This window comes from Cheilinus undulatus, linkage group 9 (assembly GCF_018320785.1).
Source record: "Cheilinus undulatus linkage group 9, ASM1832078v1, whole genome shotgun sequence".
Taxonomy (NCBI): domain Eukaryota; kingdom Metazoa; phylum Chordata; class Actinopteri; order Labriformes; family Labridae; genus Cheilinus; species Cheilinus undulatus.
The window spans coordinates 20,348,433-20,362,383 of record NC_054873.1 but is presented as its reverse complement, the minus strand read 5'-3'; the positions used below and the strand labels follow the sequence as shown (position 1 = coordinate 20,362,383).

The 13,951-nt window shown below is 38.6% G+C and overlaps 1 protein-coding gene across 1 annotated transcript; it reads right to left on the bottom strand.

Annotated features, from left to right (window-relative positions):
• Positions 1 to 85: 85 nt before the first annotated feature.
• Positions 86 to 13,948, bottom strand: apba2a (amyloid beta (A4) precursor protein-binding, family A, member 2a). The gene is made up of 13 exons (XM_041795990.1): positions 13,902 to 13,948; positions 13,503 to 13,614; positions 8,738 to 9,986; positions 6,608 to 6,718; positions 5,667 to 5,703; positions 5,437 to 5,582; positions 3,291 to 3,377; positions 3,014 to 3,199; positions 2,697 to 2,876; positions 2,361 to 2,573; positions 2,112 to 2,231; positions 1,852 to 1,992; positions 86 to 833 (listed from the first exon to the last, which is right to left on the bottom strand). The coding sequence occupies exons 3-13, from the start codon at positions 9,953 to 9,955 to the stop codon at positions 762 to 764; spliced, it is 2,511 nt and encodes an 836-aa protein (XP_041651924.1). The 5' UTR covers positions 9,956 to 9,986; positions 13,503 to 13,614; positions 13,902 to 13,948; the 3' UTR covers positions 86 to 761.
• Between the last annotated feature and the right edge of the window lie 3 nt (positions 13,949 to 13,951).

Genomic DNA, 13,951 nt, shown 5'->3' with positions numbered 1-13,951 from the left:
GTGTTTATTGTTGCCATTGTTGCAGTAACACCTCAAAATAAAGAACAGAACAACACTGATTCAGCTGTGAGATTGTATTCTTACTGTGGTATAACATTACATTCATTCAGTAATGTATATTTTAATACATTCTTGTACTGTACATCCCAGTAAAGGTAAGGATCCCCTATACTGCATGTCTTTGAAAAGTAGGAGAGTCTTTGGCCTTCAGCATCACCATAATACACATAGTGCTTTTTACAGCATATTTTAGCTTCTTTTACTACTTACTGTGATAGATTATCATGTCAGATTGATAATTAATCCCTGGTCGGTATTTCCTCTTAATAACATGCATATACTGTAGGAGTAATATGGCCTTTCCAACCAAGTCCTTGAGTAATCCAAAGTATTTACAGTAGGTACATTTTTTAACCCCATACACATTATAAAAATGACTAAATAAAAAATAAATGTACTAATTTATCTCTTCATAAGAAAATAATCATGACCTTAAAGCTACTTCTCTTCAACAGCAGACACTCACGCACAGAACTACAGACAGAGTATTCACATTGTAAGGCCATTATGACAATGTAATTCAAGAGAAAACCTGAAAATGAGAACTGGATGTTCTTTACAGCACTGCAACAGGAGGCCGAAAAAATAAAATGATAGAAAAATAAACTCTCCTTGTTCCCACTGAGCCACCTGCCATCTGTCCGTCACCTCCACACAGCCAGACATGCAGAACTACAGCGGGCCAATCCATGCAGGGTCTTTTAGATGTAGATAGGCGTCTCCTGTCCCGTCAGCAGCCTGAACATTACAGCGGGCATCGTCTTCATGTTGATCTGAGGAGCAGACATGAAACAGCAGAGGAGAATTATACTGTCACCCAGGAGGCAGGGACATTATCACATCACTTGAATCCTTACATCCCTCTGTACCACCTGACCCAGACAGAAAGGACCTTAGATACATGATGACGAATAGGTTGCTTTTATGTTTATCTAATAAAATTTTTGGACCCTTTAGACTGCATGAACGGGTATAGTCTCAGAAATCTCACAGCCTGATGAGGTGATGGCAATCGCCAAATTGGAAATGCTGACTCCACTCAACTTTATGGCTATTAAAATGACGGCTATATCTTGTATAACTCATTTCAAATTTTTAAAATACAGCAGATAGCTACTTAGCTTAGCTTCGCTTACTTTAGCTTAGCTTAGCTAGCTTAGCTTAGCAGTTTTGCTACCTCACTCCTAGCCTGGCCCTAATTTAGGGTAACAAAAAAAAAAACTTGTTGAAACAATGGGCAAGTACTCATTACTCCTTACTTTTACTCTTCAGTTTAGTGCAAAAAATAAAAAAATCAAGATATCATGTGTTAATTCATGATCTACAGGGGTGCTGGTATACAGATTTTGTGTTAGTCTTCATGGTTTGGTAACCAGCTGCTGCTAGCAGCGGCATATTTACAGACATGAGAGTGATACTGATCTTACCTACTCTTAGCAAGAAAGAAGGTAAATAAGCATGAAGCCAATCTGTGATACTTTTCTCATTCACTACAATTTGAGTCTAAGAAGATAAGTAAATTGCTCAAAATTTTCCACAATCATCCCTCATTTGCTGAAATTCTTTTGTTGGATTTTATAAAATATCCACAATGATTTGATAATAAAATCATTCCTTTTTATCAGCATATATAATTAATTTTATTAATAAGTGATTAAATGTTGAACGCTATAGTACTCTATCCATAAATATGAGCCTGGAAGTAGGTGTAATATATCTTTAAAAGGCTTGAATGGTTGTGATCTGTGTGGTGAGGTAAATTTGCCATCTTGTGGCCAGGGGACTTCTTACCTCACCCACTGAGACAGACAGGGTTTGAACAATCTTCTCGTGTGCCATGGCAACAACACTCTGACCGTTTATCTCAATGATTCTGTGTCCAACACGAACACCGCCTCGCTCGGCGATACCCCCTCGCATCAGACTGCAGATCTGAGGATGAGAAAAAGCAGCTTTAAAGCAGCCCTCACTCTTTAAAAACAACAGTACTCTTCAGACATCTCCATTCATCCTAAGCTTCAATCTTAAGGTATTCTTTATGTGTTACTCACAATGCCATTCTGCACACTGAAGCCAAGCTGAAACTTTAGATCAGGTCTCTTGATGAGAACGGTGGTGACTGGAGGACAGCTCACGATACTCAGCTTTACCTTCACCTGATTCTTCAGACCCTGGATGAGAAAAAATTATAAAGTTTACAGTAGAGAGAATGGCAACCCTCTAAAAAGCCCCCCTAAAAAAGATTAAATAACCGTAAAATGTATCCTGTATTGGAAGCAGTGATATAGTTTGCTCTGTACCTTAATGATGCCCTGACAGGTGGCAAGTGGCAGCCCCACCAAGCTGGTGTCGTTGATGGACATAATCTGGTCCCCAACACTGAGTTTTCCAGAGCGAGCTGCAGGGCCACTATTCAGCATACTGGCCAGGATGACAGTGGGCAGAATGGAACCCCAACCAGACTCCACGATCACCACACCGAGGATCTCTCCTTTCTGCTTCTCCACATACAACTGAATTGCAGGAAAAAAAAGCTTATTTCAGATTTTCAGAGATTCTGCTGCAGCCTCTTATGTTTATGAAACCCATCACTCATCATCCAAACTTCACCCACAGAAGAATAAAATCTGTCGCACCTCTTTACAGTTGTCTGAGTTTGAGAAATGAACCAGGTCATCGTGATACATTTCCTGGGAGTTGATGATGTCACTGTATTGTTTCTGGCTCAGGTCGGTCGGGTTGATGCCATTGGCTCGCAGGAACTCTCTGTAGGCCACGCTAAAGGCCTGACCAATGGACTGTGCGATGAGCTGCGCCTTTGGGAAGGAGAGAAATTGAGGGAAACCACTCAGTAGAAAAGGCTTTCCCAGCAAGGAAGTAAAAGGAAATCTGCACATTTTAAAAAGAAGTATAAACCGAAAACTAAAAATGTATATGATGTTTTAACACTCACATCCTCTGACTCAAAGACGTAGCAGATCATCCTGTACTGATTCTTCCCATCACTGGAAGAGTCTGCAGATTCAGAGAAATCCTCTGAAGAGGCCTGAGACATGCGCCTACGTGCCATCAGAACCACAATACTGCCAATGTCAGCGATGTAGGAGATGGTCCGCAGGGCGCTGTCCATCATTGTCTCCTATTTGGAGAAAAATATCAATCACAGCTAAATATGCCTGATTAACTAACAGATTCAACTCAGGGGTTAGTACAAGTAAAATAGTTCTCACCTGAGTGTCAGCATTCAGGACTTTGACAGCTTTTGTGGAGATAAACAGGTCTACTTCAGTCATCATCTGAGAGTCTTCATCCTGGCTCTTTAAATAAAGAATAAGTAGTTTTAATGTGACAGTTTATATTCATGTACTATAATCAAAAGCTGGGGTAACAAATCATATATGGTCAACTTCCTTTGTGGTCTTCCCCCAACTCTACTACAGTTTCACATTTTCTTTTTGCGCAAGGCACAGCTGAGATCGTGCCAAAATCTCAAGGCACACCATATCCATATCCACATACATACAAAGTAGCCCTTTAAAAAACATTTTACAGTAACTCCAGCTGTTGTATAGTTGTAGTAATAGTGTATGGTTTTACGAATTTCATTGTGCACCTCAAGGCACACCAGTGTACTTTGACACACCATTTGAGAAACACTTCTCTATGATACAGTAGAACCAGCCAATCATTGGAGATTGGTCAATGTCACATAAGATGACATCACAGCATCTGACCAATCAGCAGTGACCCAGAGCATCTCAACCTTCCTGTTTCCTTCAGAACATGCAAAATGCAGTTTTACGTCTCTCTTGGTCCCAAACAGATGACCCTAAAATCACAATGCTAAGTTGATGAAACTCTCACATTAGAAAGGTCAATAGTAGGGCAAAATGCCATGATAGTTGTTTTCTGTGAAGAATTTCTAGCAATTGCTGAAATTTTAGAGGAACCACATTTGATCTTACCTCCATTTAGGGGTGTAAAATGGTGCCTATAAAACATTTGGCCAATTCATCTATCAAACCATACTTAGGGTATTTTCTTGGAAAATAACTTATTAAATGTATGATAACAGTGCTCTGTAGTGCAGTAAGATGTTGCCACAGGATTGTAAAAAACAACACAAAGTTGGTAAATCTTGCCAATTCATAGAAATTTTCAAGATGAAAATAGTAAAATAGGTGTGATGTTTGGTCCGTTTTATAACCTTAAAGCTGTTTTGTAGTTTATATCATTCTTTCTGTGGGCCTTATTTCTGCTTAAATCAATTTAGACATTAAATATTTGTTTTTTTCTTAGGTTTTCTGTTGGAATTATAAGAAAAATAGACTGGTATAATAGTGAAATATTTGTGATTTTAGTCAGTTTTACTAAAGTCAAACAGTTATATTCTACTTAAATGTCATAAATCTGTTTTATTTTTCATTGTGAGCCTAATCATTGCTAAGATTTACTTAGCAATTCAATATATGTTATATTTTTATAGTTCTCCTATTGGAATTATAAGATAAAACTATTGGTGCCACCATGACTTAAACAGTATCCTGAAGCCGGTCATGTCTTGCCTCCAAAAGAGGTCAGAATCTAAAGGCAACCTCATGAACCCTGATATCTCTGAACCCCAGGTAACTCTTAGTCTTACATGTCCTAAGTTTCATCAAAAAGCAGCATTTTGAATCCTCTTTCAAATATTATGTGAATAAATATTTAGCATTTAAATAATCTTCTAACGTGTAAGTTAAAACTCATTTGGCGTGGTGTGTATTTATTTTTCTATAATTAACATTTTAAGATGCATACACTTTATAATAATAAAATAAATATATAAGTGAAAAAGTAAAAAAAATTTTGGGATGTTGACCAATAATATTCTAGGGTTTGAATTTTGAATTTCCAGGTATTTCAATGAATGCCTTATAAATAGTTGTGAAAAATGAGACCTGTATCCTGGAGGAAAATCCTGTCTCAGCTCATAATCAGAACACAAACATGGGCTAGTTAGTTGTGCCATACAACAGCTCCACCATGTGGTCAGAAGTGATTTTGCATCATAGCTGAGAGAGGGGAAACAGATATTTATGGATAAAGCACCTTTCTATTAAACACACTGACATTGATTTCATCCTTGAAGCTGCTATAGCACCCTTTGGATAAAGAATCAACTCTGTATCTCAGTTAATTTGAAAGCTGAAGCTCAAAGGAAACCGTCTTTTTGCATAAATCCCTGATCCTAATCACTACAAAATTCTGCTCAGTTTCTCCCAAGCACAGGGCCAACCTTGTGCCAAATTTTCTGAAAGCTGTCCCTACATTTTTAACCAGAACAAAGTGAACAGTAACGTTTCTGGCTTGATTTTAATGTGTCATGCTGATTACCTTGATACGACTGACAGCTTCATGGGCCTGCGACATACGGACAGACTTGGACGGGTTTTTATCTGACAACACCTGAGTGCAGCCAAGGTAGTTTGCAGCAAAGATGATCCCATCGATAAGATCCTCTGGCTCACAGGGACCTGGGACTTAACAATGATGAAAGAGTTATAATGTGCTCAAACAAATCAAACAAACAATGAAGTATTAGAATATTACTTAAGAGTAATTACCATCCTCAAAGCTGGGGAAAGCAGCAGCTTCCTGTGTCTTGTTAGAAATAAGTGAACATGTTGGTTAGTTTGGCTTAAAGCTTGAAAAAGAAACATTTTGTGGTCATAGCACTCAAAGAAACATTCAAAGCAAGCTGTCAAAGATTATATTTTACAATAATAATAATAACTATAGTGGTTATACCAGCGTGACAAGGGGCTCTGCAAAACATAAATGCTCAACAACAAATTTCACAACAGTGAAGGGATAAAATATAAAGACACCAAAAAAGAGGGACTACATTAAACACACCGCAAAAACTCAAATCTAAGTAATGATATTGGTGAAAGCACAGCAAATCATCTAATTTCAAAAAGATAACATTGCACGTTAAAAGATACGCTGACCTGACAAGTCCAGACAATTTTTTTATTTTCAGATGCAAAAACCCAAAAATATATCCTGCACTGCTTATAATAACTTAAAAAAAAAACCTCCTCTGATAGATTGTAAGTCTTGAAATAAGCGCAATATGATTTTTTATTCTAGAAGAAACACAAAAACGTGCTTAAATTTGAGTTTTGCAGTAGTGTGTCTGAATAAAAGAGTGACAGAGGAGCTACATAATTCAGTTGTTTACTAAAATATCCAAGATTAATAGTCTGAAATAATGCCTGAATAGAATCAACGATAAGAAAATGAATAAAATCATATACAAGAAGGACTTTTAAAAGCATATCCTCTTATCAAAGACTTAAAAGGAAAAGACCGTTGTAGTTGTCCTACTTTGTTTGACATGTAGTCATTTAGCCCATGCACAGTCTTAAAAAGGTTCTCTTAATTTGTGGTAAATTATAAAAAAAACTCCAGCTTAAAGATGAAGAGAAGCAGCAAAAAGTGCCAAAGTAGGACAAAGTCTGAACGCATCATGTTTGATGATGGATGATGAATGAGCTTTCACCTGGGCTGTGTTGCTCTCCTCTGCAGGGGCGAGCTCAGGACACTGAGGCCTCTGTGGCGGCTCCTGCACCTCCTCAGGTATAACAGCAGCAGCAGTCACTGGCTTCTCAATCTGTGGTAGAAAAACATCTGCTTTAATGCTTGCAGTTACCTGGAGGAGTTAGTTTCTTGTTATGAAATAACTAAAATGACTGTCACCTTTGCTTTATGACCTAAAAAAGCAAAAGTGACAAGGAGAATATAGACAAATCATTTTTATTTTGTATTTTTTGGTGTCTGGAATCTCTTCTGCAGAGTAGGTGTGATTGACTATGAGCTTATGAAAACCAACACTTTTTTTCATCCGCTCTCAGTGAGTGATGCTTTTAAAATTAGGGTTGTCAGCGTTAATCAAGATTGATTAAGATCCATAATTAGAGCAACGTTTTTTTGCTTGCTATTACTGGCATGCTTTATTGTTCAGCACACTTTGGTTAAGCCACTGCAACATCTCTCTGCAGCCACACGGATGTAAGATAAGTCCACCTCTGCTCCTTAATATCTGATTTCACTTAAAAAAAAACCTCACAGAGAGCTCAGTGGACAAGTCAAAACTTAGCTGCACCTAGGGTTTTCAAACATTTTTGCTCTTCTCTTTTCCCTTTTTCCCCCTTTTTTACTCATTTAAAAAGTGGCTTTCTGTGATTAAATTCAAGTGGTAATGTTTGATCTACCCAAAGGTATTTTATTTCAAAATAAAAGATAAAAAAATAGGGGGGCCCAAAGTAAAATAGTGAAACAAGTTTTGTAGCTCTTTAAATTAAGGGTCCCAACTTAATACTTACTCAAAAAATGTAGGCCAGAGTGAAAATAAAATGGATGAGCAGTGGGTTGATGGATTTGGTAGGAGACGAAAGAACATATCATGTTTTTACTTTTGAAACTTAATCTCTGTATATATTTTTAGCCACACAAAGGTACGCTGACCCCTCTTGGTTTGTGTGTGGGGGGTGAGAAGCTGTTTTTGTAACAGAATAAGATGTTTTTTTGTACTTGTTTATGACTGATTTGGTAACTATAAAATATAAAAATACAAGTCATAAAAAACTTAATTTAAAAAAAGGTGAGTTGGCCTTTTTTAAATTGGCCCAACTAAAGTATTTAGGCCAACTATTTAAGTTGGACCCCCAGAAAATGTTGGCTCAACTTGAATTATATTCACTTGATACATTACATAATTTGAGAAACTCAATATAATGTATTGTATCGACTGGTTTAGTTATTAAAAGTGCATCCAAAACTTCATAATTTTTTCACTCAACATTAATCAATTAAAGTGCATCAATTATAATATGATATCATTTGAATGTACAGACAGAATAAGAATAAATTGCATAGCATCAAAATAGAGTTTGTCTAGGAAATTCCCAGAGGGAGTGTTCCTGAAAAAGCCTAAATGTCATTATATCTAGCAAATTCTATACTAATAAAGGCTAATTCATGTTTCTGTATTTTGTTTATTGTTTTTTTTTTCTCTCTAGCTAACTGATAGCCTTGGCTCAACGTGAAGGAAGTGGGACAGCCTCACCAACTCAGGGACGCTGTATGTAGAGACACAACAGAGTACAACTCCAGGAAATGTAGCAAATAAAAAGACTTTCTTTTGTTCTTTACTTTAAAGAAATAAGAGGAGGAGAGAAGGTTGTGCACTGAGGGTCAGAGAAGGTATGGTCAAAGAAAAGTTTGTTCTCGTCAGAGAGACTAGTACTTAAGTGTGACATCTACTTGACATCTACTCTGAAAGTTGCACATTATACCTCTAACTATTAAAATGCAACAGGATGAGATGTATTATGTAAAAAAAACACTACGTACAAAAAACAAAATCAGCTCAGAGATGAAAGGTGCTACTTTTTCACAAGGTGTGCCAAACTCAACACAACCTGAGAGCTCCTCACAGAAGCTTTAGGCAAGGTTTTAAAGGTTTCTTGTAGTCTTGTGAAGATGATAACCCCATGGGGAGGAGGTGAAAAAGACTATCTATATTCAAAATCACTCTAAATTGACTGTGGGGCTAGTTGAGTGTGCAGAAACCTGGACAAAAACACGCCACAGGGGATGAGACGTGACAAAGACCCGCCTTATTTGTTACCTGCTGGAGTTTCTCTGGTCGTCTCTGTTTCTCCTCAGGAGTCTCCCTCTGTTGCTCTGGTGTGTGAAGAGGAGCGAGTGATGGTTTGATAACCCTGGTGTCGCTCTCCCGGCTGATAGATGGAGGAGCGGGACAGGGTCTGGGAACTGGAGGGGGGTCTCTACGCGACGGGGCCTTCTGGGTGTCTGTAGGTGACTGGGCGCTGGCCTGGCGAGGAGGTGCAGGGGGATGCTGCCTACTGGAAGTGGATCTAGTTTTAGAGCGTACAGCGAATTTTTTACAGTCCTTTGAGGAAGTCTTTGGACGCTGGTCAGTGCTATTTGTGGAGCAGCCTTTGATCCCAGAGACAGCATGCTCCCCGTCCTCTCCTGCTGCCCTCCTCCCCCGGCCTTTCCCCTGCCTTTCTTTCTCCTTTGCACCCCCATGAGGCGGCTCACACTTCTTAGCAGCTCCTGGGATAGTTTGGTTTATCACAACTTGAGTGTCATCCTCTTTTCCCCTTTCCTGTGCTCCCTTTCTGATTCTTTCATTCTCATTGTCCTGACAAACTACAGTCTGCCTTTGAACGCTCTCATCAGGCTCCTCTAAATCCTCAATAAACTTGGCTCCATCCAGCACCTCCTCTATCTCATCTCCATCACTGAAGAAGAACCTGTTCTCCTGCCCTTTCCCCACCTCTCTAGCTGCTTCATCCCCAGCAGCAGGAGCACAATGTGACCTAAAGCGATGGCCTGTCTTATGAGCTTTAGTATCTGCTTGTGATCCCTCACATACCTCTGTGACATGCCGAGGCCTTTGCATGTACTGATCACTGCTGTTCTCATTGACATCCTCACCTAAAGCATGTTTTATAAAGCTACCACCTTCAGGAGGGTACTGTTTGTAATACCTCATGTCCACCACACCCTCTCTGTTCAAATGCAGCACCTCGTCATAATCCTGCTCCACGTCGGAGCCCACGTTGTCGTACTCCGAGCAGGTGTCCTCCATGTCCTCAGGACTGGGGTCACAGCTCATGTAATACTGGCTCTCAGGGACAGGAGGAGTCAGCTGCTCATTGTTATCATCCTTCAAGGTGCTCGGTGGTTGTTCGGATGCCTCCCTCACCAGACTGCGCCGCTCCTCTTGGCTCTGTTTAATGAGTCCTGGACCAGGGCACGACAGAGGGCTGGGGGCCAGTATTTTGGAGATGATTCCTGGCCTGTTTCCATGAGCCATAACTGGCCCTGTAAGCCCACTGCCCTCAACCCTGTGGATATTAATAGATGACCAAAATTAAATCAATTAGATCCAGGAGATGTTTGCAGAATGCTCCATGCACATTTTTCATTCATATCTGTGCACATTTTTACCCTTTACAAACACATAATGCTTTCCTTTTGTGGCCAGAACTTTTTACCTAGTATAAGGATAAATAACTTTTTTTTAAAACCAATCTTTATAGTGTTCCTTTAAATTTAGAGTAATTTACAGTCTTTTAACAGTTTTATCATTGTTTTTACATTTCTTATATCACTGGTATTTAATTTGTCTAAATAAACGTTTTGCTGGTTTGAATTTGTTTTATTCATATTTCTTAGATTATATATACAGTACGTATTTACTTTATTCTTGCTTTAATCCTTTAGCATTATATCTATTCCTATCAATATCTGTTCCTGTCCATCTGTTCTTTGATAAACTACTTTGGGCTGCTTATTTTTTGTATGAAAGGTGGCGGTACTGTTGAGAGGAGTTGAAATAAATAGCACATAAAATATTATCATAACTAAGTTTGTCAAAATTTTCAAAACATTGAGAGTTTTCGGATTCCACATGATTTGAAATAATGCCAATGCCTGGAAGCAAAACTTTCCAAAACTGAAAAAACTGCATCTACAGTACTGTGCATAAGTTTTAGGAAGGTTTGGGCCAAAAACTGAGGCTGCAGTAAGGTGTAGCTTTGGCAAAGAAAACTGCCTGAGGGCACCATCAGGGGGGACGGAGGATTGACACAACCCCAGTTATGCTCTGGATGTCTTTGCGTACCACCAGGACCACGGGGCAGTAATCTGTTGAAAAAAATAACAAAGTCGGCACCTTTAGTTTAGAGTGAGAAGTGGATGTGGCGAATAAGCACAGCCTAGGGTACTGTCCGGATTGGTAGTAGGGTTGCCACGAGCCCCTGGTCATGCTGTGAATGTCCCAAGGCCCAAAAACTGGGCATGTTACCAGAAAAGGCCTGGACAAAAGAGATGCCATCAAGCTTGACCTTGGCTGCCAAGTGACACATGTGTGTCAGGCACATAATGAATCATTAGCAGTATATATGACTAAAACTTATGCACATGACTGGGTTTCATAATACAAGGTAAGGAATAAAAATGGATATGGGCCTCTGCGCAAATCTGGGGTACATCATTAATATACAAAATAAATGATAATGGTTCAAGGATTGATCCCTGTGGAACACCAAAAGTACAATCAACAAATATTGCAGGGCTTTTGTACACTGTTTTAATTACACAAAGACAATGGATATTGCCTTGGTTTTTTGTGTAATTTAGTCGTTTGGCAGAGATTTGCCTGCAATTCCTGATAATGGAAACCAAGAAATTACCTAATAATGCTGGCCTAGGACTTCTTTTTGTACCCGTGGTATCAAAACAGGCCTTGCTATACTCATCAAAGTTTCAAAATTAAATATTTATTTTTGTGTGTTTTATGCCTTTATTTATAGAGGAGGACAGTAAAAAGAAACAGGGATGAGAGGTAGAGGAATGACAGGGGGAAGCCACAGGCTGGACAGGACAACACTTCTGCCACCAAAGCTTGTTTCAACAGAGAACAGTGCCAAGATCGTGGCAACTGAACTTTGCTTTCATCTGGATATGGGCCTCTTAGCAAATCAGGGGTACGTCATTAATAGACTAGCTAAATAATATTGGTTCAAAGACTGATCTCTGAGGAACACCAAAAGTACAATCAGTAAAAGAAAAGCATGCATAATTTATCTTAGTGCACATATTTTATGAGTGCAAGTATGCCTTCATCCATGTAAGTGCATTACAAAAGAAATTAAATTTTCAAAGAGGAACATTGTGACTAACAGTGTCAAAAGTCTTTTAAGATAATGACCACCAATGCTCTGACTTTCAAAACTAGATCTAATTTGTTTTATCTTTGATGACTTGCACAACAGAACAACAGTCAAAATTGGCAAAGACCAGCTGCATTTGACGTTTTCTGATGCTTAAATCATCCTTATCTTTTTTTTTTTTTTTAGAATTTCTTAATACTGTATATAAACTGTAAAAGTGAAACTACTATATCATGTGGTGAGAGACAACATTCTTGACTTGCACTGAAAGGCATCTCTTAAAGGATCTGTTTGCTGGACCAAGACAGCATCACATCCTCTGTTCTGTAAATAAACATATAATGAATAAGAATGCAAACAATGTTTATAAGAAATAAATTGCATTTTGCTTGTTCTCTATTATGACCTTTTTAAGAGATCAAAAGCTTAGGAGAAGAAAAGTACATCCAAAATACAATTGTTGGATTGACGGCATTGTTTTCTCTTTTAGTAGGCTTATAATGTCATATGAAGCTTTTTGTATTTTGAAAAATCTATTTTACAGTCCTCACCTAGTACTTAGGGCAAATATGATATGTACATCAAAATTTCCTGGCAAAAAATAGACCCAACATAACTTAATCATCAACAAAATTACTGGTTAATTGGCTAACATTCATTCATAACACCCAAAAAGATCCATTTTTAAGGAAAATAATGCCGTTAGTTTTGAATTTTTTAAATTTTGACGGACTAATACAGTGAAAAAATCCATATTTTGTATAATAATAATAATAATAATAATAATAATAATAATATGATAAACACTGAAACTGAACGTGTCTTCTCGGCCTGGTTATAAAAATGAAGTTTTTTCACTATTATTTGTATTCTGAATATCACGTTGACAGTATTGGTAGCCTGTGGTACACGCCCAGTCCAAACAAGTCAACACCCTCATCTGAACATCTCAGCTAGTGGCTAATGTGGAAAAACAGTTCGTTTGAGCTGTTTTGGGCGCAACCATTTAGGGATGACTGAGGGTTTAAGCTATGAACACAATAAATCCGAATCTTCCGGTGTTTATAATGCGACTGAGATTATGGTATTATGAGAGGAAAAAAACTAATCCCCACAGATCACCTCCAATAATACGCGGACCGATCATGACCTCTCCAAGGTGCTGAACTGCTAATTAAAAACAATAAGACGCATAATTAGCCGAGTGGAGGAGCAGTCTTTTTCAGAAGCACATTTCACGTATTTTGCCCTGCCCTTGGCTTACTTGTGATGGTATTTTATGAACCTATTACGCTGAACTTTTGCCGCAGCTGCAGGAGTGGTTGTTGTGGTTGCTCTGGTTTCCCTACAAGTGGACGCCTCATTTCCGTCCGGATAGATATCGACAAGATAAACAGAAATATATTTTTCCTGCGCACATAGCCCGCAGTGATGGGTCTGACTCCCTCCGTAAACACTACTTGTTTCCCCATCTGGGAGCAAAATCACCCTGCTGCTGCAATTTACAGCGACCTTGATTTGAAGCATCGAGACTGCACCATGCTGACATCCAGCTTATGAGCTGATGTTGTAGCAGACGTCCAGCTTTGTCCTCCTCATCCCTGTCGGGAGCCGGATAGGCCTTTGTGCATCTCTAAAACCTCGTTTTACATTTGTTTTACAGAGAAAAATATGTGTGGTACTTACCAGCATCTGTACAACCGGTGGCCCTCGTTGTGAAATGCCCGTGTACTGATCGGATCAGGTTGCTCTCCGGAATGGTGATTTTTGAATAAAAGCCGCACAGCAGCCCAGGAACCTGTGTAGAAAATACACCCCCAATCATGTGTTCAATGCTGCCTGTTCCCCGACAAATAACTCACCTAAAACCGACTGAGATCAGCATTCAAATATTCCTAAATAATATACTTACATTATCTTTGTTTGAAATCCTAAAGCCAATCATCTATTGATTATATGTAACAATTTATTGGGGTGCCACTGAGAATTAAAAGTTGATTTTTCATGCAAGTTTTAAATATATTACCATTACATCTGTATGCATACATATCATGTAAACTGATAAACGTATTTTATTTACATTACCCGAGCGTTTAAGAATAGGGAGTGTTTGAAAATATCGATGTTGCTGGGAT

Coding starts and splice junctions, on each gene's coding strand:
- apba2a (XM_041795990.1), bottom strand. CDS start 9,955: ATGGCTCATGGAAACAGGCCAGGAATCATCTCCAAAATACTGGCCCCC. Junction 3,200..3,290: donor TCCTGAATGCTGACACTCAG/GTGAGAACTATT, acceptor TTCTCCAAATAG/GAGACAATGATGGACAGCGC. Junction 2,232..2,360: donor CCTGTCAGGGCATCATTAAG/GTACAGAGCAAA, acceptor TTTCTCATCCAG/GGTCTGAAGAATCAGGTGAA.